Source organism: Lontra canadensis, unplaced genomic scaffold (genome assembly GCF_010015895.1).
Source record: "Lontra canadensis isolate GAN:19392208 unplaced genomic scaffold, GSC_riverotter_1.0 scaffold2, whole genome shotgun sequence".
Lineage (NCBI taxonomy): Eukaryota > Metazoa > Chordata > Mammalia > Carnivora > Mustelidae > Lontra > Lontra canadensis.
Window position 1 is genome coordinate 44,159,156 of NW_022630996.1, and position 25,136 is coordinate 44,184,291.

Genomic DNA, 25,136 nt, shown 5'->3' on the forward strand with positions numbered 1-25,136 from the left:
ATTTTGAAACTCCTATAGGTGTACACTAGGATTAAACAAATACCACAGATAATGAGAGCAGGGAGAAAGAAATTACAAAAAAGGGGAGAAGGCTAGTATGAAACTACACTGTCAGATTCCAATTGGAAGGCATTCGTATTAACTCACAGTACGCGTGTGTGTGTATAATATATGCATATATGAAAGGAAGACACACAGATAGATGTGTATATGTCTAAGTTTTTAGACATATATATTTCCCAGATCTGTCTGCTGAGAGGGCCTAAAAACAATGACACTCCAGTAGCAATAAGCACACCCAGTGCCCTGTTCTTGATTTCTAAATACCATTCTCCAAGAAAAGTAATCAGAGTTCCTTGGAGAACAGTAGTTTTCAGGACCAGGACAGGGAAATAAAAAATGATCCTGGAACTTCTGGTGGTACCAGAAAGTAAGGAAATGCTCAAGAAAGAAATGGAGACACGTTTAAAGGGCACAGGAGCCAACGTGAACATCTCTTGATGCCCAAAATTGGAACAATTCAAACAACAAAATAGTGATAGTACTGGATTATAACCCATTGAATAAACAACCATGAGTCCATATTAATTTCAGTAATTTAATAAATGAATGGAGAAGATATAGTTCTTCCTTAGAGAGGAATTCCAATTAATAAATGCAGAAGGAATGAGAGAAAATCTTTAGGAAAAGACCACAGTAATAAATAATAAAATTCGTGGATGAAAAGTTGAGGAAAAGCAAGATTAGATAATTTCAACGTATCTCCTTCTAAAACATTTATTAATTACAAAAAGAACAGTAACTTTAAAGTGAAGAAACCCAGCAGTGAGCACCTTAATCAAGTGAAGCAAGCTCAGTATTATCAAATGATGTACCAAGATCATGAATCCCCAATATGATACACTAACAAGGACACAGTAACACTTCTATAGTATTACTGCCAATCTACTTAGGAAAAACCATAGTGATACTCTATAAAATAACTGACCACTACTCATCAAAAATGTCAAAGTCATGAAGGGCAAGGATAAATAAAAGAACTATCAAAAGCCAGAGGAGACTAAAATACATGACAATGAAATACAATGTGGAATCCTGGAGCAGAAAAAAGGCAATGAAAAAAAGTGCTGAAATTTGAATAAGGGCTGCAGTTAATAGCACGATACTAGTGTTAATTTCCTGGCTTTGATAACTGTATTATGGTTATGTAAAATGTTAGCAGTAAGGAAAGCTAGATAAGAATATAAAGAGATGCTTCCTCCTCTCTCTTTCTGTCTACTTGTGATTTCTGTCTGTCAAATAAATAAATAAAATCTTTAAAAAAAAAAAAAAAAAAAAAAAGGGGCGCCTGGGTGGCTCAGTGGGTTAAAGCCTCTGCCTTCAGCTCAGGTCATGATCTCAGGGTCCTGGGATCGAGCCCCACATCGGGCTCTCTGCTCAGCGGGAAGCCTGCTTCCTCCTCTCTCTTTCTGTCTACTTGTGATTTCTGTCTGTCAAATAAATAAATAAAATCTTTAAAAAAAAAAAAAAAAAAAAAAGAATATAAAGAGAGACTGTACTAATAAAACAACTAACAGACATGTGGAAAAAATGCTCAACATCACTTTGCATTGTGGAAATACAAATCAAAACCACAATGGAATACCATCTCACGCCACTCAGAGTGGCAAAAATTAACAACTCAGGAAATGACAAATGTTGACAAGGATGCAGAAAAAAGGGAACCCTCTTACACCGTTGGTGGGAATGCAAACTGGTGTAGCCACTCTGGAAAACAGTATGGAGTTTCCTCAGAAAGTTAAAAATAGAACTACCCTATGATCCAGCAGTTGCATTATGAGGTATTTACCCAAAGGATACAAAAATATAGATTCAATCTATATAAAAATATAGATTTTTACTGTTCATAACAGTAATGTCACAAAAGCCAAAATATGGAAAGAGCCCAAGTGTCCATCAACAGATGAATGGATAAAATTATATATGTGACTATATAATGTACATATATATATATGTATAAAGGTATACACACACATACACACACACACACACACAGGAATATTACTCAGCCATCAAAAAAAAATGAAATACTGCCACCTGCCATGACATGTATGGAACTAGAAGGTATTATGCTTACCAACATTGGTCAGAGAAAAACAAACAACAGTATGATTTCACTCAGATGTGGAATTTAAGAAACAAAATAGATGAACATAGGGGAAGGGAAAGAAAAATAAGATAAAAACAGAGAAGGAAGCAAACCATAAGAGGCTCTTAATCACAGGAAACAAACTGAGGGTTGCTGGAGGGGAGAGGGTTGGTGGATGAGATAACTGAGTGATGGGCACATCACATGATGTACATGAGATCACATGAGAGCACATGATGTAATTAGCACTGGGTATCATTATATAAGATTGATGAATCACTGAACTCTACCTCTGAAACTAATAATACATTATATGTTAACTAAATTGAATTTAGATTTTTTAAAAAGAAAGACTGTATTAATTTTATATCCTTCCTTTAAGTCTTAAGTTATTCCCAAATAATTAAGTATATTTATATAATCTTAAAAATATATCAGCAAAATATTGAGTAAGGCTAGAAAGAACATGATTATCTCTGATGACTGAAAAGAAACTCTGAAAGAGCCATTCCAAATAATGATGATGAGTATCAGTACCACTACAGAGTAAAAAAGAGAACTGACTTTAAACTGATCCAAAGCACATTACAAGCAGTCTTTGTGAATAAAGCCCCAGAATTTAACCTCTAAAGTTCAGAATACACCAAAATATTCTGCATTAGATCTTATAGCTATCTGGACTAAAATAAATGGAAGCTCTTTCTTTCAAATAAAGGTGAAGGTCAAACACTTAAGATTCCTTTAGCTGTTACTCATCCCACTGGGCCTACCAAAAATTCCGCAGCGTACTCATGTAAGTGGTTTACAAGGCAGAAATTCATAGTGGCAGAAAGGCAGAGAATATACATAAGCAGATCTTCGTCTTGGTATGCCTCCACGTATCTGTAAATCTATTTACTCTTTAGTTATACCCATTCCAACTCCAATCAAATTTTACAATTTGTGCATCTGCCTTCAGCTCAGGTCATGATCCCAGGTCCTGGAATGGAGCCCTAAGTCCGCTGGGCCCCCTGCTTAGTAGGGAGCCAGCTTCTCCCTCTGCTGCTCCCCAATTTGCGCTCTCTCCCTCCTTCTCTCTCAAGTAAATAAAAAATTTTCACACTTTGCTTCTTGAAATCATTCAATTCATGTGAATGCCATTAGTAGTTTTAACCCTTAATATTTTCAGCCATTTATGACATGTTTCCTAACTTCTTAACATGTTAAATTTCTACAAGGCCTCAACTTCATGGCTGAAATCAGAGGTTGGCAAATTTTGGCTTCTGCCACTTGATTTCATAAATAAAGTGTTAATGGATCACAGCTCCATCGATATGTTTATGTACTATCATATAGATGCTAAAATCCACTTTAAATGTAGCTTGTCTGGGGCGTGCCTCTGTGGCTCAGTGGCCTAAGCCTCTGCCTTCAGCTCAGGTCATGACCTCAGGGTCCTGGGATTGAGCCCCACATCGGGCTCCTGCTTAGCGAGGAACCCGTTTCCCCCTCTCTCTCTGCCTGCTGCTCTGCCTACTTGTGATCTCTCTCTCTATGTCAAATAAATAAAATCTTTTTAAAAAAATAAATAAATAAAAATAAATGTAGCTGGTCTTATTTTAGATATGTAAGTCTGAAATTTATACCAGATTTCAAAACTTAATATGAAAAAGGAAAATAGAACTCCTGTAAATGTCTCTGACCTGACTGCATTTTGAAATATTTTAGGGATACGGAGTTAAATAAAATATATCGAATAAAATTTATTTCACCTGTTTCTTTTTACTTTTTAATGTGTCTGCTGAATTTCAAATTCCTTATGTGGCTCACATATTTCTATTGAACAGTGATGATCTAGAAAAAAAAATTTTTTTAAGAGATGGGGAAGGGTTAGAGAATTTTTTTTTTTAAACTTTGGTATTCTTTTTTTTTTTTTTAAGATTTTATTTACTTATTTGAGAGAGAGAGAAGGGTCAGAGGGAGAAGTAGATTCCCTGCTGAGAAGACAGCCTGATGCAGGACTCGTTCCCAGGACACTGGGATCTCAAAGTGAGCCAAAGGCAGTCGCTTAGCCAACTGCATCACCCAGGCACCCTTAGAGAGAGAATCTTAAGTAGGCTCCACACCCAGCATGGAACCCAAGGTGGGGCTAGATCTCACAACACCGAAATCAAGAATCAATGCTAAACCGACTGAGCCACCCAGGCGTCCCTAGAAAATCTTATTTAAGCTATGATCTTAAATATATTTATCATCTAACCTGAGACATAACTGCTATTAATACAGAGACAATAGGCAGAGAATATGTGGGCACCCTTTGAAAAAATATCTGCACAAGCAGAGACACATATTTATCACAAGTTTTCTGTGAGTATCACCCTTCTACAATGTTTACTACATAGATATAAAAACTCTGGGTTAATCATATTCTTCTACAAGTTTTCTTCTCATAAATTCCACTTCCCATATTGCCAATTCACTCCACCCCCAGAAAAGAGTTCTTACACCGCAGGTAGTGTAGAAACATTATTCTCTTCCCTCCCACGTATGCAGTTCACAAAATTAAAAAATTAGTGAGTAACTGTATGCATTAGAGGGATTCACCTTCTTAAATTCTGGAATATAAGCATTTAGGTGTTTTGCTTTATATTTAAAACTAAGCAAAGTTATCTGACTTAAAGTCTGACAGAAATCTGTAAATGTTCCACTAGTGTTTCCCATTTTATGATGAAAAAGTTACTGTATCTCAAATTCAAAATTAAGCCATCAAAAAAAAAAAAAAGACATTTAAAGACACACTCTTTTAAGAAACAATCTTATAAAAGACCCCTAGATGGGGCTGTAACATCACAAATACAGTATCTTGGCATCTTCAGTAATTTATGCAGCCTAGATTATTGGTATTAAATTGAGTATAATTCTCAAACCACAATTATAATCTTTCTTTCTTTCTTTTTTTTTTAAGATTTTATTTACTTATTTGACACACAGAGAGAGATCACAAGCAGACAGAGAGTCAGGCCGAGAGAGAGGAGAAAGCATGTTCCCACCGAGCAGAGAGCCTGACGCAGGGCTCAATCCCAGGACCCTGAGACCATGACCCGAACTGAAGGCAGAGGCTCCATCCCACTGAGCCACCCAGGTGCCCCTCTTGCTTTTTCTTTTAAGTCAGTGTATTATGAGCACACTACTCTTAACTCAGGTAGTAACCATCTGTCTTCTAATAATGCCTTGCATTAAATAATGCTAAGAATAATTTGGCACTTCTGCATGGAACCAGAAAAGACCCCGAATAGCCAAAGGAATGTTGAAAAAGAAAACCAAAGCTGGTGGCATCACAATACCGGACTTTAAGCTCTATTACAAAGCTGTAATCAAGACAGTATGGTACTGGTACAAAAAACAGACACACAGATTAATGGAACAGAATAGAGAACCCAGAAATGGACCCGCAACGCTACAGTCAACTAATCTTCAACAAAGCAGGAAAGAATATCCAATGGAAAAAGCCTCTTCAACAAATGGTTTTGGGAAAACTGGACAACAACATGCAGGAGAATGAAACTGGACCATTTCCTTACACCATACACAATAATAGTCTCAAAAAGGATGAAAGACCTAAATGTGAGAAAGGAATTCATCAAAATCCTTAAGAAACATAGGCAGCAACCTCTTTGACCTCAGCCACAGAAACGTCTTCCTAGATACATCTCAAAGGCAAGGGAAACAAAAGCAAAAATGAACTACTGAGACTTCATCAAGATAAAAAACTTCTGCACAGCAAAGGAAACAGTTGACAAAACCAAAAGACAACTGACAGAATGGGAGAAGATATTTGCAAATGACATATGAAAGGGCTAGTACCCAAAATCTATAAAGAACTTATCAAACTCAACACCCAAAGAACAAATAATCCAATCAAGAAACAGGCAGAAGACATGAACAGACATTTCTGCAAGGAAAACATCCAAATGGCCAACAGACACATGAAAAAGTGCTCATTATCAGTCAGCGTCAGGGAAAAACAAATCAAAACCACAACGAGATACCACCTCACACCAGTCAGAATGGTTAAAATAAACAAATCAGGAAATGACAGATGCTGGTGAGGATGTGCATCCTGGTGGGAACACAAGCTAATGCAGCCACTCTGGAAAACAGTAGGGAGGTGCTTCAAAAAATTGCAAATAGAACTACCCTATGACTCAGCAATTGCACTACTGGGTATTTACCTTAAAGATACAAATGTAGTGATCCTAAGGGACATGTGCACCCCAATGTTTATAGCAGAAATGTTCACAACAGCCAAACTATGTCCATCAACAGATGAATGGATAAAGAAGATACGGTATGTGTGTGTGGTGTATATATATATGTGTATATATACATATATAAAGATTATATATATATATAAATAATATATAAAACAGAATATTATGCAGCCATCAAAAAATGAAATCTTACCATCTGCAATGATGTGGATGAACTAGAGGGTATTTTATACTACTAATAATAAGTCAATCAGAGAAACAATTATGATTTCAATGATATGTGGAATTTAAGAAACAAGGCAGAGGATCAGAGGAGAGGGGAGGAAAAAATGAAACAAGACAAAACCAGAGAGAGAGTCAAACCATAAAAGACTCTTAATCTTAGGAAACAAACTGAGGGTTGCTGGAGGGGAGAGGGTTGGGGGATGAGATGCCTAGGTGATGGACACTGGGAAAGGTAATGTGTTGTGGTGAGTGCTGAGTGTTGTGTAAGACTAATGAACCACAGACCTTTCCCCTGAAACAAATACTACATTACACGTTAATTTAAAAACTTTTAAAAAAAAGAAGAAGAATTAGGCACTGAGAATGACAATGATATCTATATTGTGGGGTTTTTATTTTTGTTTTTGTTGGGCAGGACCTGGTTAGTGGAGGAAGGGGAAGGAGGTGGAAATCAACCACACTATTTACCTGGGCCCAAAACGTTACTGCATCTTCCACATGACTTCCAACCACATCTTCAACTAAAACCAAATCAAAATGCAATGAAGATTAGAAATTAATCAAGATCATGTAGCTCTTACATCCAAAAGTAATTTTGTGTCAGTACCTTTATTGTAATGCATATCTTCATCCATCTGGACAATTCCTGAAAAACTAAAACAATTCAATACCTTGAATTAAGTTCAATAATCTGTCCATTTAAGGTGAATAAAGACTATATAATGTTTGAATTCCTACGAGTATATTTTGTTCCTAAATTATCAAATTTCAAAATCTATCAAAAATGACCTCAGAGATCTTTAATAATTAATTTTATTTGAATATAAAAATTCTACAATTTCATCATATACAATTAGCTTTGAAATTACCTCTTCAGCTAAGCTTTTACAAGTTTACACTGTAGTGGATATCCAGGCACATTGTGGTCAGTTACATAAATCAATATTTCAGAACAATGTGCATATCTTTCAAAATACTTGATGCCCTCCCAAAAGGGCAAACAAAACAAACACTACAAACATATAGAGAACAAACACTCCACCCTGGTAATCAACTTTATTTAAAAGGTACAGTGGTTTCTACTTTTGAAGATACCCTGCAATCAACGAATGCAAAATGAATCAAATTTTGCCCATTACATCAAAACTAATTTTCATTACATAATATACTTTCCAACTCCAAAATGTTTCAAAATAAATGTTGACTAGCTTATAATTTTATCATTGATACACTAGAATACTGCACTTTCAGTGTCTAAATGTTAGTTCTGTGAAGGAAACTGAAAATATAGACTTTTTAAGAGCTTTAAAAGTTAACTATAGACAGTGCTACACCAAAGTTCCAAATGTTCTCTCAACTATGGAAAGAGAAAAATTAACTGTCACAGAAAAAGTCAAAAAAAATTTTTTTAATTTAATCTCCTGATTTTTGTTACACCTTAAACAGTTTTTTCACATCATTAAGCTGCATGAATGTATCTTCAAAACAAGTATCATTCCTCCACTAATGGTTAAAAAAAAAAAAATGTTTTAGTTGAGCAAAAAGTTGTAATACCAAATTGGAATCTGCTTGGAGAGACTATTACTTCTCTGGAAGCCATTACCTTAAATTTAGTAAAAACTGAAATTGGAAATCCCAAGAAACTATAGTTTCATCTTAAAACCGTATTTTAAAAGTGGTCAAAAAGACTTCAGCCACGATAATTATGAAGAAACTGATGCTTCACCCGTTTCCTGCAACACTGGACTACCAGATGGCACTACAATTCAGGTCAAGAATCTGGAATGAGTGAGTCCAGGTCGCTCCTCGACACCCGTTTTATGAGGGATTTTGAAGTTTAAATAGTACAAAATTTACGGGGTGAATTCCACCCCACTACTTGCCTGAGACACCCCATCTCCACTAAGAACACTCAGACCCGAGTTACCTGCAAGCCAGTTTTACCTCCCCAGCACCGCAACTCAAAAACTGGGGTGCCCATCACCCTCAGAAGTAGGCGGGCGATTCCAAGGCTGAGGAAGGCCAGGAAATGGGCCTCGCCCCATACTTGGGAACCCTAAACGGCCACTATGGGTCAAAGACGGTCCTTGAAGCGGCTGGCATCGAACTTATCCAATGACTACTACTGACCTCGCACTTTCCGCCACAGAAATTCTAGAAAAGTGCCCACGGCCCCACATGCTGGGCCCTCGGCCCTCCGCCCTCCGCCCGCCACCGCAGCTAGCCGTCAGACCCCACTCGCGCACGTGAGGAGACTTACCGCGCGCACTGACGCTACTCAGGATCCACGCTGCGCTTGCGCGCACAGCGCCGTGCCCTCTGCAGATCTTGCTGGGAGCCGCCGCTTAGTACATGTGGCCACAAAGCCTGGGGCCTGAAGCGGGGGCGTGCGGGGAGGGGCGCGCTGGGCGGGGCCATGCACGTGGAGGGCCCCTGCACAGAGTTTGCGCGAGCTAGAGACTTCCGGGCCTTTTCGGCCCTCAGTGGCTGGCTTGATGGTGGGGTTTGTTTGCAGGGCTTCAAATAATGACGACGCTACTGGTTTGGATTTCATAGTCTCTACAAATGTGCCCCCGCTGATTTAGATTTAAACGAGTCAAATTAGAAGTATCCTCAATATTCGTTTTACAAGATGGAAAGTGAATTCAGTAAATGAAAATGTGATTTTTAGATTAGTACTTTTATAATCATTTCTCAGCCCAACCTTGGCATCAGAGCTTTCTCATGTTGCAGCTTTTTCACGACGCGAAGGGACAAAAATTAATATAGATTAGCTGTGCGGTTATATGCAGATCTTACACTTTGTGGCAAACCTTACACAACAGTTGAAAATTATCTCCATTAATTTTCAACAGCTTGATTAAGGTATGATAGACATGCAAGAAACTGCAGGTATTAACACTGAATTATTTGGTAAGTGAACATAGTATACACATCCCCACAAGGTAACAATCACTCCCTTCACATCCCCCACCCCAAATTTTCCTCATCCCCCTGTGAAATACTTGGCTTCCCCCTCCTACCTCATATAAATAGGTTCTGCTTTCTCTCACCCTATATTAGTTTGCATTTTCTAGAATTTGACGTTAATGATAACCATGCTGCGAGTACATTCTGATTTCTTTCACTGGGCATTATTTTGAGATTCATCCATTTTGTCATCTGAATCGACAGTTTATTGCTTATTATTGCTGAGTACTATTCCATTGCATGAGTATAACCAATTTATCTACTTTTTGATTAGACTTTTTTTCTTTTTTTTTTTTTTTTTTTTTAAGGTAGACTCCTTTTGCAGCGTGGAGCCCAAAACCGGACTTGAATTCATGACCCCGAAATCAAGACTTGAGCTGGGATAAAGAGTTAGACAATTAAGGGACTGAGCCACCCAGGTGCCCCTTGATAAACACTTAGATTGTTTCCAGTTTGGGATTGTTTCAGATAAAGCTGCTATGAAAGATCATGCGCAAATCTTTGTATGGGAATATGCTTTCATTTCTCCTGGGTTAATACCTAGGAGTAGAATGTGGGTCGGATGATATTGTTATGTGTGTTTAAGTTATTAGGAAACTGCTAGACAGGGTTGTGAGTTCAAATCCCACATTGGTTTCCATGCTGGGTGTGGAGCCTACTTGAAAAGAAAAGAGAAAGAAAAGAAACTGCTAGGCTGTTTTTACAAAGTAGATTTACTATTTTATATGTGCACCAGTAGGGTTTAAGAGTTCTAGTTGTCCCATATCCTCACCATTATTTTATATGGTCAATGTTCTTAAAGTTCAGACATTTATATAAAATGGTATCTCCTTGTAGTTTTAATTTGTATTTCTCTGTTAACTAAAAATGTTGACCATCTTTTCGTGTTTATTTTCCACCCATACAGCTTCTTAGATAAAGTGGCTGTTCAAACTTGTTCCCACTTTTAAATGAATTATTTTTTTAGAAGATTTTATTTATTTATTTGACAGAGAGAGAGGTCACAAGTAGGCAGAGAGGCAAGCAGAGAGAGAGGGAGAAGCAGACTCCCCACCAGCAGAGAGCCCGATGCAGGCCTCCATCCCAGGACCCTGAGATCACCACCCCAGTCGAAGGCAGAGGCTCAATCCGCTGAGCCACCCAGGCATTCATGAATTATTTTCTTAGGAGTTTTGCAGTTCATTATATACTGTGGATTTAACTCCTTCAAATTTGCACATATTTTCTCCCAGTTTGTAGTTTATCTTTTCATTCTCTAAAAAGGGTATTTCAAAGAGCAGAAGTTCTTAATTTTGATGAAGTTCAATTTATAAGTTTTGTCTTTTATGGATCATGCTTATGTGTTGAATTTAAGAAATCACCCCCTAACCCAAGTCAGAAATGTTTTCTATATTTCCTTCTAGAAGTTTTATATGTTTAATTTAGGCTTTGTTTAGATCTATAATCCTTTTTTAGTTCATTTTTGTATAAGATGCAAAGCACGAATCAGTTTATATTTTTGCATTTGGATGTCTAGTTTTTCCAGCACCATTTGTTGAAAATGCTATTATTTTTCTATTGAATTTCCTTGACATTAGTGTCGAATATCAATTGACTGTATTTGTGTAGGACTATTTCTGAATTCTCTATTCTGTTACACTGATCTATTTGCTTTCTTTAAAATGACATCATCTTGATTTCTGTTTTATAAGTCTTAACGACAGGTACTGAAAGCCTTCCAATCTTGTTCTTCAAAGTTGTTTTAGTTTTCCAATTTTGTTTGAAATTTAGAATTAACTTGTCAATGTCTACATACACATACAAAATCTGCTGAGATTTTTATTGGAATTACATTGAATCTCTATACATGTTTGAGAATTGACATCTTGACAATATTGAGTCTTACGATGTATGAACATTGTATACATTCCCATTTACTTAGATATTATTTTATTTCTCTGAGCAATGTTTTGTATTTTTCAATATAAAAGTTTTGTACTTCTTTGTCTAATTTACACCTAAGGATTTTTTATGCTATTGTAAATGGTATTTTTTTAAGATTTTATTTATTTATTTGACAGACAGAGATCACAAGTAGGCAGAGAGGCAAGCAGAGAGAGAGGAGGAAGTGGACTTCCTGCGGAGCAGAGAGCCCAATGCGGGGCTCGATCCCAGGACCCAGGCATCATGACCTGAGCTGAAAGCAGAGGCTTTAACCCACTGAGCCACCCAGTCGCCCCTGTAAATGATATTATTTTCTTAATCTCAATTTCTAGTTGTTTTGTTGCTAGTATATAGAAATATTATTTTTGTATATTGATCTTCCTTTCTGCATCCTTACTAAACTCACTTATTTCTAGTCTTTTTTTTAATAGATTTAGTAGATTTATGTACATATATGATGTCATATGCAAATAAAGACTTTTAATTTTTTCCTTTCCGATCTGGATATCTTTTATTTCTTTTGTCTTTCTTTATTGCAGCAGCTAGAACCTCCAGTTTATTGAATAGAAGTGCTAAGAGCAGTCGTTCTTGCCAAGTTCCTAATCTTAGGAGGAAAGCATTTGGCTTTCAGCGTTAGGTATGATGTTAACTGTGGGTTTTTAGTAAATACCCTTTATCAGATTGAAGAAATTAGCTTCTTAGTTTTCTGAGAGCTTTTATCTTGAACATGTGTTAAATCTTGTCACATACTCAGACATCTATTGAAGTGGTCATGTGGTCCTTTTTTAGTTGGTTAATATGATGAATTACATTAATTTTCAAATGTTAAGCCAACCTTCTATTCCTTGGATAATATCCACTCGATCATAATGTATTTCCTTTTTGCATGCTCTTGTATTATATTTGCTAAAATTATTAAGAATGTTTGCATCTATGTTTGAGAGGAATTAATCTGAATTTCTTTTCTTTTGATGTATTTGTCTGGTTTTCTTATCTGAGTAATGCTGGCTACATAGAATAAGTTGTAAAGAATTCCCAACTTCGGGGTACCTGGGTGGCTCAGTGGGTTAAAGCCTCTGCCTTTGGCTCAGGTTGTGATCCCAGGGTCCTGGGATTGAACCCTGCATTGGTCTCAGGGAGCTGCTTCCCCCTCGCTCTCTGCCTACTTGTGATCTCTGTCAAATAAATAAATAAAATCTTGTTAATAAATAAATAAAAAGAATTCCCAAACTTCAGTTTTCTGGAAAAGGTTATATAGAGTGAGTAATCTTTAATCCTTTGGTAAAGTTCACAGTGCAGCCATCTTGTCCTGGAATTTTCTTTGTAGGAAAGTTTTTAAGTACAAATTAATTTCTTAAATTGATATATGGGATAATAGTTATACAATATAGGGCTAATCAAGTTATCTATTAATTGAATGAGCTTCAGTTTTTGTATTTCAAGAAAATTTATCCATTTCAGACTAAGTTGTAAAATTCATTGGCATAAAGTTGTTTATAACATTCCCTTATTATCCATCTAATATCTGTAGAATATATAGCAATGTCATCACTCTTATTCCTAACATTGATGATTTGTGTGTTCTCTCTTTCTATCCTTTGCTGATTAGCCTGGCTGTATCAATTTTACTGGTCTTCTTAAAATACCTGTGTTTTGTTTTATTCATTTTCTCTGTTGCATTTCTGTTTTCTATTTCTGCTCTGGTGTTTACTATTTCCTTTTTCCTATTTTAGTTTTCATTTGCCTTTCTTTATCTGGTTCCTGAAGGTGAAAACTGAGGTCACTTATTTGTGATCTTTCTTTTCTGATATAGGCATTTGGTGCCTAAATTTTCCTCTAAGTGCTGTTTTAGCCAAATCCCACAAATATTGTTATGTTTTCTTTTCATTCAGTTGAAAGTACTTTGATTCCATTATTTTTTTTCTTTGACCCATGGATTATTTAGATACGTATTATAGAACTTTGAAATTTTTGGAGATTTCCCAGATATCTGTTATTGATTTCTAATTTAATTCCATTGTGGTCAGAGGACATCATGATCTGAATCATCTTAAAAGTATTGAGACTTGTTTTGTGATGTAGAGTATGGTCATCCCAATAAACCTTGCCTGTGCATTTAAAAAAAAAAAAGAATGGTATCCTACTATTATTGGGTTGAGTGTTCTATAAATGTCAATTACATAAAATCGGTTAATAGTTGTTCAAGTCTTCTAAAGCCTCACTGACTTTGTGCCTACATAACACTTCAATCAAGGGAGGCCCCTGGGTCATTACCTCTGACCCAAGCCTGCAGCATCTGAGAAGTATATGGGGCATGAAGCAAGAACTATCAATATAGGCCCAAGGATTCTATCAGTTTCTAATTATATCTATCCCAATTATGTATATTTATTTCAGAAATAGAGTGGGGTCAGACCCATTATACCCACTGGGATGGACTTTAGTCAGGACCCCATTTATCACTGGACTTGCATAAAACCAGAGGAGCACAATTGTGTTTTGGTCCTTTGGGATCCATATAGCTCAGACCCTATATTCAAAAGTCCTTGGTTGAAAGATAGGAGTATTCTTCTTTCTCCACTGCATAGTTACCCTGCTAAATGGCTGCCCCTTTGGGGAAGGATCAAAGTGATGTTTATCATATATACTTGAGGACTCTCCCTCAAGGGAATCTGGGCTTTCCCTTCCATTAGTGCCTAAGATTAAAAACTAGCTGCTAGTAGTTATACAAGTGGATATACAAGTCAGGTAACATCCTAATCAGCTGTCCTTCTATTTTGCCCCTTGGAACATCATGATCTTAAACTCCTTCACAGATCCATGTCTTAGCACCCATTAATTCCATTCATTGGGCATCTGACAGGTTCCACAATCTGGCCTTCAACCTTTCTGCATCCCATCATCTACGCTGACATCAAGGAGCCCAGTATTACGGCAGTAATCTTCTACCACCAATTCTACCCTTTAGAGGTCGGCCATAACCACGCTTCTCACCAGTACATTTTTTATGGCCTTAGTTATGAGTGTCATCTGAGCCTTCCCAGGGAAAACACTCAAGTGGTAGCTTCTCAAGCTTCAAACAACAAATCCATTCTAACACTGCAACATTCCTGAGCTTTATGACCCCTTCTTCAATACCATGCCAAATACATTCTAGCATTTCCACCGTATCTTCTAGATGCCGTCCTAGCAAGTATGTTAGAACCAACTCCAGATATCTAAAGCATTAAAACCCAAGTCAAGAGTTTAAGTGCTACCATGTTACTCTCTCCTAACAGGCCTTATGTTCCATCCTCCTCCAACATCCTCAAGACCTACTCCCAGGCATGTTTCCTGGGTTCCTGCCAAAACATTTTAACCAGAACCTGCAGTTCATTCAGATTGTAACCTATCCTCCTATAGAAAGGACTGTATTTCCCCACTTAGGGTATGCTGAGACCTGATCCTAGTTATCAGTATGGGAGTTAAGAAGAGGTAGCAGGGGTGAGTCTTAAGGAGGACAATTATCATCTTACAATGCAAGTGCCCCAGATAAATTCTTTGCAGGATTTCCAAGCAAGTGAAGACTGCTATCAGCAAAGTGGAGGAGAGGAGGCCACTTCTGTGGCTCAGGGAATCAAGGAAACATGAGGGTTCAAGATTCTGAGGTTCACCAACACAACTATTCCCATTCTGTGATTCAGCATTCCAATCTTTTCCTGTCGGCATGCTGACTTTGTCGGAGGAGATAATCGAGGCTGTGACTTCAATTTCCTTTGCATCTTTGCCACCTTTTCTATTTGGGCTGGATTGTCAGCATAGACTGCCAGCATCTACAGATGAGATTTTTCCTTAAATGGAGGTATAGAGGCATTCTGGCTTTCACAGCATGCCTTGACTTAAATAGCTAACATGAGCCTATGTCATTTTCTATTTTCAAGGTTGTTAAAACAGTTAACAATAACTAACCAACACCTTTATCTTTATTATTTCCATTAGTCCCATTCCACTGTAATGCCACAGCTACTATATAACCTAATACTTCACCTTCCACCAGCACTCTACCCAAATCCAGTACAGTAACTGTGACCCATCCACATGACAGGAGTTATCACTACGCCATTTACCACTAGCTATGGGGTCTTTATTGTCATCTGTCCAGTGAATGATCCACTCATAGAATCCCATCCAGAGGGTTTGCTTTCTAAGGCCATTCCTGGTATCCCTCTTGGCTTGGGTTTACCTACCACCCAAAAGTGAAGCCCAAGACAAATACTCACATACAGGTATTTATTTGAGAAATAATCTGAGAGAACCAGAGAGATGGATGAGAAAGGGAGAAGTTAAAGAAAGCTAACATAAGAATGTATTACAGAGTTGGCCACTGCTAGAGGTGACTGGTACTCAATCCCACAGGATTTTCTGAGGAAAATGCCTTATGAAAGGCATCTCAGAATTCTCCCAGCTGATAGAAGAGAGAGCATTTATTCGTAAGTCAAGGGTGGCCCCAAGGTCATTAACTCCTCCATATCTTTCACACATCTATGATGGCAGAGGGCCTCCAGTAGGCAATCCTAAGCCACACTGTCAGAGGATACCTGGAGAAAAAAAGCAAGGGAATCATGAAATGTTTTCAAGATGAAATGCCATCAAATGGCTTCCATGAGAAGCTGTCAGAAGCCTGCCTGGAAGTGTTTCACAGCAGTCCAGGAGTAAGAGGTGCAGGCAAGAGGATTTGAGGTGGCACACAAGAAGTTCAATACAGTTACATAAAATGCATAATCAATAAAACTACTTAAAAATCAGTAGACACCACTAGAAAATGATTATATAATTTTTAAATACACTTTTTTATTTAAAAACATAAATCAAGATTACAAAGCTTGAAAAATAAAAAATAGGGATTTTAACTTACTATTTTTAAATAGTGTTCCTTATACATTTATTCAAAACCCAAAATAACATACTTAATTTTTTAAATAACCTCAAAAAGTTAAATTATGACAGACTAAAAACAGTTACTGTATTTTCAGGTTTTGACTAATATGAAAACAACCTCATTTGTTAGGAGAGATAAAAAGTATATACAAAATAGTAAATCATGAATTTTGATAAAAGTAATATAATTTTCACTTGTTTAAATGAATTAAGGAAACAACCAAAATAACATTTTTACATAGTAAAAGAAGTAAATAATTTGAGAGAAAATAAACTGTATTGAAGTATTTAAACAAACACAAACAAGACCTATTTGGATGATGGTTTTAATTTTCCCAATAGTCTTCATGAAGGTTTTGTACTTGATGGCAAGGGTGCTTTTCCTTTCTGCTTAGCAACCTTTTCCATTTTTATCTGTAAAGTTAGAATATTTGTTGATAAAATATCTGTAAAACATTCTAAAGAAAAAAAAGTTGTACACACTTTATTTGGATTCATGTCTCATTAATCACAGTCATTTCACAGTTATTTAGCAGTTACATAAGCTGCTAAATTCTAAAGCAAAATCTAATAGTAGATTGCATTTTTTTTTAAGATTTTATTTATTTATTTGACAGAGAGAGAGATCACAAGTAGGCAGAGAGAGAGAGAAGGGAACGGGCTGCCTGCTGAGCAGAGAGCCCGATGCGGGACTTGATCCCAGGACCCTGAGATCATGACCTGAGCCGAAGGCAGAGGCTTTAACCCACTGAGCCACCCAGGCACCCCCTCAATTGCATTTTTAAAATATGGTATGATTTCAACTTTACAGAAGCATTTTAATAAAAATAACATATAGTGAATATTGCTTTGGAGAAAATTAATAAATTAATTTTAACTGCCACTAAAAAAATTTGTTTTATAAAAGCTTAAATACATAACCTTACATACTGTCTATGCACATTAACTCACTTAATGCAGCTGGATTATCCCTGGAACATAGGCTGCTTTAAGGAAATTCTGAAATTCTGGTTTTCACATTTCCACAGTTACTTCCCTGAAGGTTACCCTCTAGTGTAACTGAAGCAAAGAAGCAGTTTACAGATCCTAAGTAGTGGCCTTCTGACCTTTAGAAACATTTAAATCCTTTCTATGGGAAAAAAGACCCCAGAGAACACAAAGCCCACTTGCCCCCTACAATTCCCTGAGGCAGCACACATTGCCTTATCCCTGTAAGAGAAAGGGACAGAAAGTATGGGCCATGGTAGGTGGAGGGCCTCCTATCTTCTAAGGTGATAGGAATAATATCAAGAAACCAGAAGGAATCTAGTAACACCAGTCTATCCAATTTCATCAAATTGTAAATAATAACTTCCCAGTAATAAAATTTATGTATTTCACCTCTATCTCATCCCCATTTTTCCCCTCTCTCTCCTCTCTGAGTTGGTTGGGAACCTCATTCAAAAACCATACATGCATATCACTCTCGTACACTGTATTAGTCAACAAGTCATCTGAAGGATCCCCAAAGGAATACCCTATACTAAGGTAAAGATTATAGTCTTTGGGGTCACAGAGAAGAGCATCTGAATCTTAACTAGCATTTATTAACTATTCGAAGTGAGTTTTTCAACCAACAGTTTTCTCATTTGTTAAAAAAAAAAAGGTCACAATAATAGGTACTTCTCAAGGTTGTTCTAAAAGTATAAATGAGATCATATGTATAAAATCCAGGTACTTAATAAGGAATCAACAAATGCTAGTCCCTTTTCCTCTCTCATTTAGGGCCAAGTGTTAGATTTATAGTAAGATCAAAGAGACAAGATGCTAAACAACCAAACAAAGCCAAAGCAGGGCTTCCTCACTTGAAATAATACTTAGCAGATACATCCATCTAATCTAGGGTCTGATGAGCAAAGATACCTCCTCCTCCTCCTTTGTTTCTTCTTCAGTTTCCTGGCACTCACAGCAATAGCACCTTGCACCTACTTCATCTTTGACAAATGTTTCCTTAATAAAATTCTCCTTTCTTAGAGGTAAGAGACCTAGGGTCATCCACAATGGAAGAAAATAACTTGGCCTAATATATAAAAGAAATGAAGCAACTCTTCAATAATACCTAAAAGTAATTAGTAAACTGCATTACCACAAAGGTTTCAATTGTCAGAGCCAACTCACACTTAGGGTAAAGTCTTCTCCACACTAAATGTTACCACTGCACCACGATACAAGCAAAACCAGATACAGACATCATACTGCTTTCTAAAGGGTTTGTGACCCACCAGATTTAGCTTCCTAATCATCCCTTTTCCCTCAACAGTGCATATCTTGGTTTTTTGGAGTAAAATTCAAATACTAACAACATGTATAGTAGTACACGTCAGCTCAGAGGAAGTTGTTTAGGAAGTTGTTGAGCTTCTTAGTTTTTATATGCCATTAATCACACAGTCTGGGAAGTTTATAAGCTGTGCCTCGTAAATTCATAAATCACACAAGATGGAGAGTTATAAATGACATCTTGTAAATCCATAAATTCTCAGTCTATTTATAATAAGCAGTCTGGATTGGCCGCATATATCCTCTAAAACAATCACTCCCGCCATTGTCCTCCCACAAGCAAATACCACCGGCATGTTTTCAAGGCAGTGAGCATGACCCAGGCTCCTGAAGGAGGGAAGGAAGGAGTTCTGGAACCCTCTCCCTCATAAGCCTCTGAAGGGAAAACTAAAATTCAGCTGTGAACTCATGTATTCCAGAAATGGAAAGTGATGTGATTAAAAGTCTAGCCTTAAAGATGCTGTAAAAAGAGCCTTCTTTTTCCTCGCTCTGGCCATTTCATCTCCCTTCCTGAGATCCTACTACTACTTCTTTCTCTTAGATGAGAGCTCTCCAGTAAGGTAGCCACTAGCCCCATGTGGTCTGCTGAGTATCTGAAATGTGGCTGCTGTGACTGAGGAAAATAATTTTAAGTTCTAGTTTATTTAAAATCAGACTTATCTAGCCACACATGATGAACAGCTGCAACACAGGGAAAGAACATTTTCATCACTGCAAAAAGTTCTATTTCTAGCTCTGCCTTAAATCATATCCAGGACTCTCCCCCTCTATTTCAAAATTCTTCATCAGAAAAACCAAGCTGCTCTCTCTGTCCTCTACTCCCTTTCCTCTTAGGAGGTAAATTTATTTAATGGTCTTCTTTCTCCATACCTTCTGTTACACAACAAGCTACAACAAAAAGTGACAAGAGTGTCTTTACTTTCATGGCACTTATTACCTAGTTGGAGAGTTAATAAACACCCACAGAGCAACTATAAAATAATCCTAAGAAAGCATTTTGGAGAATGTTACCATGCGGCCAGATACCATCCCCCATATCTCATCAAACCAATATACTTTTATCTGGTAACAAACAAAAACAAATCTCTCAAATATGACCACCATGAAACACATCAAATGTCTAACGATACGACATGTATGAAAGTGAATATCAATTAGTATGTTTCCTTTTTCAATTTTCCATAAATATTTATTGAAAACTTATTATGTACAAGGCATTGTAGTTAGTTCTGGGGAAAATATAAAGAAGAATAAAGTACTGTTTTTTCCTTAGGAGTTTATAGTGTGGTAGAGGACTGAGGCAAATTATCACTACTGAAAGCTGGGAACACATCAATACTATAGTTATTGAGCCCTGGGAATTGCTTAAATACATTTATATCTAGTGTTCAGTTTCTTAAAGGCTAATGGGTAATTTTAATTCAAGTCTAGATATACCTCGAATGCACTGAGAAGAAATATTACATATTAAGAATTCAAGATACAGGGGCACTTGGGTGGCTCAGTCAGTTGAGTGTCTAACTCTTGATTTTGGCTCAGGTCATGATCTCGAGGTTGTGAGACTGAGCTCCACATTAGGCTCCTTGTTCAGCAGGGCCTCTGCTTGAGATTCTCTCCCTCTCTCTGCCCCTCCTCCCACCCATGCACATGCCCGTGCACGCGCACGCTCTCTCTCTCTAAAATAAATAAATAAGTAAATCTTTAAAAAAAAGAATTCAAAGTACATATAATTTACAAATCTACTGATAGCTGATGTTTATTATTGACAGTTTTATCTATTTAGACAATCTTTATGAGCTTCAGAAATTAACTATTACATTATATATATTATTCACTCATCCTATTTCTCTCTGAATCATTCTAAATAAGTCTCAAGGTCTAACACCAGCTGTAAGTAAAGGCTTTATAAATTATTTTTAATGATGATCCACAATCAATATGTGATTCTACTGTGTTTTTTCACAAATTAAATGCTTAATAAAACAAACTTACCCTTTCTTGGTATCGTCTTTCAAAGAAAGCCATATCATCCTCTTGAGGTCTCTTTAAGGAAGAAACTTGACTACTTGTACCTACTAATAAGGAAAAAATAACTCTTTAAGTAATAAATTTATGGAATTATAAATTCTGCTGGGCTTTAAAAAAAGAAAAAAGGCAGAAAGAAAACTTTCCTCTTACCAGTGATTTTTTTTTTTATTTTTCAAACCAGAATGGTCTAAATGGTAGTAGATCCTACTACCTAATTCCTTTGTTTTTAGGGGGCAGAGGGGCAAATGGACAAGGAGAGAGAGAATCTCAAGCAGACTCTCCACTGAGCACAGAGCCTGACACAGGCCTTGATCCCAAGACCCTGGGATCATGACCTGAGCCAAAATCAAGAGTCCGACAATGAATCAACTGAGCCACCCAAGTGTCCTACCTAATTCTTTAGGAAGCAGAGCATTGCAAGACAAAGTAATTTCCATTGGCAAACATTCTCCTAATGAGCAACTAGTTCATACTAAATAACAACATACAGCTATCTCACACAAGAGCACACTTAGCTTTGTTCGACTTACATTTTAAATTTTATAGCAAAACTAGAAATTCACATAACATCATAACAGATAATACACAAAAATAATTACAGAAGATTTAAGCCAAGGTCTGAATGTTTGTGTTTGTTGAAATCCTCAGCATAGCATATGTTGAAATCCCAATGCCCCATGTGATGGTGTTAGGAGGTGGAGTCTTTGGGAGGTGCTCAGGAGGGTGAAGTCCTCATGAATGGGATTAGTGCTCTTACAGAAGAGACCACACAGAAATCCCTCAACTGTTCCACTATATGAGGACATAATGAGAAGGGCCAACCGTGGATCAGGAAGAGGGCCTTCACCAGAACACAACCATGCTGGCGCCCTGATCTTGGACTTCCAGTCTCCAGAGCTGTGAGAAATTAAATTTCAGTTGTGCATAAGCTACTCAGTCTATGGTATGTTGGTATAGCACCTGACGACTGTGGCAGTCTGTACAAGCAACCAAGATACTACCTGCTTTGAAATTTTTCAAAACTAAAATAATTTTAGCCATTTTCCGTGGTGTTCACTTTTAAAAACTAAACAAGCACTAGTATGAGTTGTGAAAGGAATTTAAAATTGCTTCGGGAAAGAAAACCATGTTTTCTTTGTAGGTGCACTAAGAGCCCAGCTCCATGGAAAAGTTCACCTCCCTTTTCAGGTGAATGTGTTGGTAGGGTCCCCTCATTTCCAAAACAGAGTATCAACCTGAACACACATGGTAGTTTTTAAAGCATATAAATTTACCCTCAACCAGCAGCACAAAATCACATAACTCCAATCACCACAGTGTATAACCACACTCTGTCAATCATCTAACAAAAGACTTGAGAAAAAGAAGGAAAAAGTGCTAAGAATATGTACTATCTATCCATTCATCTCAAAACTCTGGGTCTTTCCCTGAATCATGTTGGACCATTTGAGCTAAGCTGCTTGTAGAATCACTCTCAGTGAGTTGCAGTTTAATGGTATATTGCCATTTACCTGGTAAAATGGTATTTTACCACTTTCATCAAAGTGTCTATCAGAAATGAGCAACCACAATCTGCATTTGCCGAAAGAGAGGTTTTTTTTAAGAAGACAAGTCACTTCATTTATTCAAGTTAATTCATTTCATTCAATAATCTGCCATATTGTTACTGTAACTGTTAATATTATTGCATTACTATTTCTCTTTTGAGGGAACCATGCTTTTAAAAAATCTGGGTTAGATATCCATGATGTCTAATTAAAAATCTCTAAAATCTTTTTCCTTACCAAAAGGTAATCCCTTCATCACAAGAGAAACAGGAAAACCAAGATTTAGTTGTAGAAAGTGATCTCCATTAGAAACAATTCATAGTCCATAATCTTTCAGGATTGTACTCTTATTTGGGGCCTCTTTTGTAGGGGAGGGGGCTGTCTCTCATAAATGGTTTCTTAAAAGTGAAAACATGCCCTACTACATCATAGAAAGAAAACAAGGTCTAGTTCCCAGACAACAGGCAGGTGGTCCTCCAGGAAAGGAACCCTAAGGGCTCCTAGGTGACATTCTGCCAAGGTCAGGGGACAGAGTCAGTGACCCTCCTACCCTCGCCAGTCAGCAGTAAAAAGGTCTAACCAGCTGAGTGGGAGAGGTAGTAACTAGCTTCCAGTTAGAACTTCTAGCTCAGGAATGTCTATGTTTGAGTAAGTCGGAGCTGGAGGGAGATGTTACAGAGTCTGGAGAAAATGACTAAAAATAGGCAAGTGTGGAAAAGATACAGGTTTCTTCTTTCCGTCCATGGTTCAGAAAACACTGATGGAATGCCTGTGTGCAAGGCAAAGGGACAGGTGCTGGAAAACGATCAAGTTGTCTAAGATGTGATCCTGACCGGAAGGAGCCATCTAGCAGGGGCCATCAGACCCCTGCACACCACAGAGTGCTGTCCTCAGGGCCATGTGGAGGGAAGGATGGCTTCTGGCCGGCCGCATCAGGGACGGCACTCCTCCATCCTCTCCTCTTGGTACTCAGCGCATCCTCTGTGCCTCTAGGTTACTGCTCGGCCTGGCCCATTCCAGGCACTTGCTTATCTTCCTTATCTTTCTTGGTGGTGTGAGAAAGGGAAGTTTGAGAGGAAAAGATCCTGCCTCACAGGTGCCTGGTGTGTGTGGAAGTGATATATGGTGGAAGTGTTACTCTCTGGGTTCAGAAAGGTGGGGAAAATTGGGGGAAAGAAGAGCTAAGACAGGGTGGTAGGGGTATGGTGTCTTAGTCAAAAGGTGCGAACAAAGTTATACCAACAAGCGGTTTAAGTACACAGCTTCAACCAGACGATAGAAAGAGCACCAACACTGCCAAGGACCTCAAGAAGGTAGCTGGAAGCCCTCGGCCAAATAGGTGAGTCTGAGAACTAGGAAGCTTAAATCCTTTCCTGTTTTCTGGTCAAGCTCAACCAGAGCATATGAAAGAATATCAAATAACTAGAGGGTCTTCAATTTCCGGAAAGTAGAAAGATCAAGTAAACTCAGCATTCCCCAGCATTCCCCTCCCCGAACCCCAAAACAGTGAAGTTGAATGTCAAAAGTGCAGAGAAAGTTTTTGGATATCTTGAGTGTGTTTTTGGCATTTGGGTCCATAAGCAATCAAGATGGAGAGAGATGCTATTCCAAAGAGGAAAGTTTGTAGGAACCAGAGTAGTTGAGCCATCCAGTCATGATGCCTTTAGACTTACACAAAACCATGGCTAACAAGGACTCTCCCACATGAATCAGCCAAGCAAGCCAGTGGCCACATGTAAGAGAATATGATGATGGTCCACAAAGTCCTAAGTGAAGAAGCCAAGAGGCCCAAGGCTCTGACAAGGGATACTCTGAGGCCACAAAACAACCCACACAAAATAGCCCAGCGCCAGGACAGTGACCAGACAGAGCAAACATCTGGCCGGACGGAAGTAAGAGGAAAAAGCCCTGCCAGCCCGGGGACTTCATCACCACCATCTTGAAAGATCTACAGGCTGAGCCTTGGGATGGGGAACCATCTCCGTCCTGCCCCCATACCGAGAAGGCCTGGGTAACTGGTTTCTCAGGACCACAGGCAGACTTGTGTACCTGTGTCTTCTGAAAAACAGTTCTGAAGGACCGTGGGTCACCACATCATTGAGTGTCACACTATAGAGACGTCTTTAAAATCCAGCACTAGTATAACTTTCATGAGCACTGAGGAATCCATAATAATGAGTATCTTTCTAATAATGAAAAGTATTGAACTGATCACACCTTCCTCTGTGCCTTCACTACCATTACACTTGTCAAAACCGAAGCTTAATCACATCAGCAGCAATTACATCAACCTTGAAAGCTGACACAACTGTGTCCTTTTTCTTGGTTTTGGTTTCTTCTGTCTATATCTTCACATAACTTTGTTGGGTGTTGTTTGTGTAAGCAGCCCAAAAATCCCTTGTGGAGAAAGTCAGGGTACATGAAAAGGCTGCATGATAATACAAATAAAAAGAAAATTATCATTTAAAAATATTTGTAAATATTAAATACCTACTGCATCATAAAAATTCCTCATCAATTTTTTTTCTTGTCTTAATAAAGGAAATAGAATACTAGTGCTTAAAAATAAATAAAATTAATATATATGTATAATGTACATGTATAATTTATATGTATAATTTATAAAGGACAAACCTTTCTAACCTATACTTATCACTGGATTAGATCCTGCTTGGGAGAGCCACTAAAGGAGTCTCTTATTCAGATATCAAAGCAATTACATGTAAGGTTTTAAAAGTTCAAATTATTGTATTATTAGAATCTTCATAATTCTTAGATTTAGCAATTTAAAAAAAAAAAGAAGTTCTTTGCTTC

General features: G+C 37.6%; 2 protein-coding genes across 13 annotated transcripts in view; both read right to left on the minus strand.

Moving 5' to 3' along the window:
* STK31 (serine/threonine kinase 31) overlaps positions 1-8,895 on the minus strand; it is an 86,324-nt gene extending 77,429 nt beyond the window's left edge. For 2 of the 3 annotated variants that reach the window (XM_032873112.1, XM_032873091.1), the window contains exons 1-3: positions 8,752-8,831; positions 7,229-7,275; positions 7,090-7,142 (exon numbers count right to left, since the gene is read on the minus strand). In XM_032873112.1, the coding sequence (XP_032729003.1) occupies positions 7,090-7,142; positions 7,229-7,275; positions 8,752-8,801 (150 nt within the window). In that variant the 5' untranslated portion in view covers positions 8,802-8,831. Of the gene's footprint in view, positions 1-7,089; positions 7,143-7,228; positions 7,276-8,751; positions 8,832-8,881 lie in introns of those variants that run through there. The other variant, XM_032873102.1, reaches the window with a different exon arrangement.
* A 275-nt stretch (positions 8,896-9,170) lies between these two features.
* The window catches only part of FAM221A (family with sequence similarity 221 member A), a 29,203-nt gene continuing 13,237 nt past the window's right edge, over positions 9,171-25,136 (minus strand). For 5 of the 10 annotated variants that reach the window (XM_032873179.1, XM_032873193.1, XM_032873119.1 and 2 more), the window contains 2 exons: positions 20,740-20,822; positions 16,417-16,845 (listed from right to left, as the gene is read on the minus strand). In XM_032873179.1, coding sequence (XP_032729070.1) covers positions 16,777-16,845; positions 20,740-20,822 — 152 coding nt within the window. In that variant the 3' untranslated portion in view covers positions 16,417-16,776. Of the gene's footprint in view, positions 9,369-15,791; positions 16,092-16,416; positions 16,846-17,363; positions 17,491-20,739; positions 20,823-25,136 lie in introns of those variants that run through there. The other 5 variants (XM_032873147.1, XM_032873129.1, XM_032873138.1 and 2 more) reach the window with 5 other exon arrangements.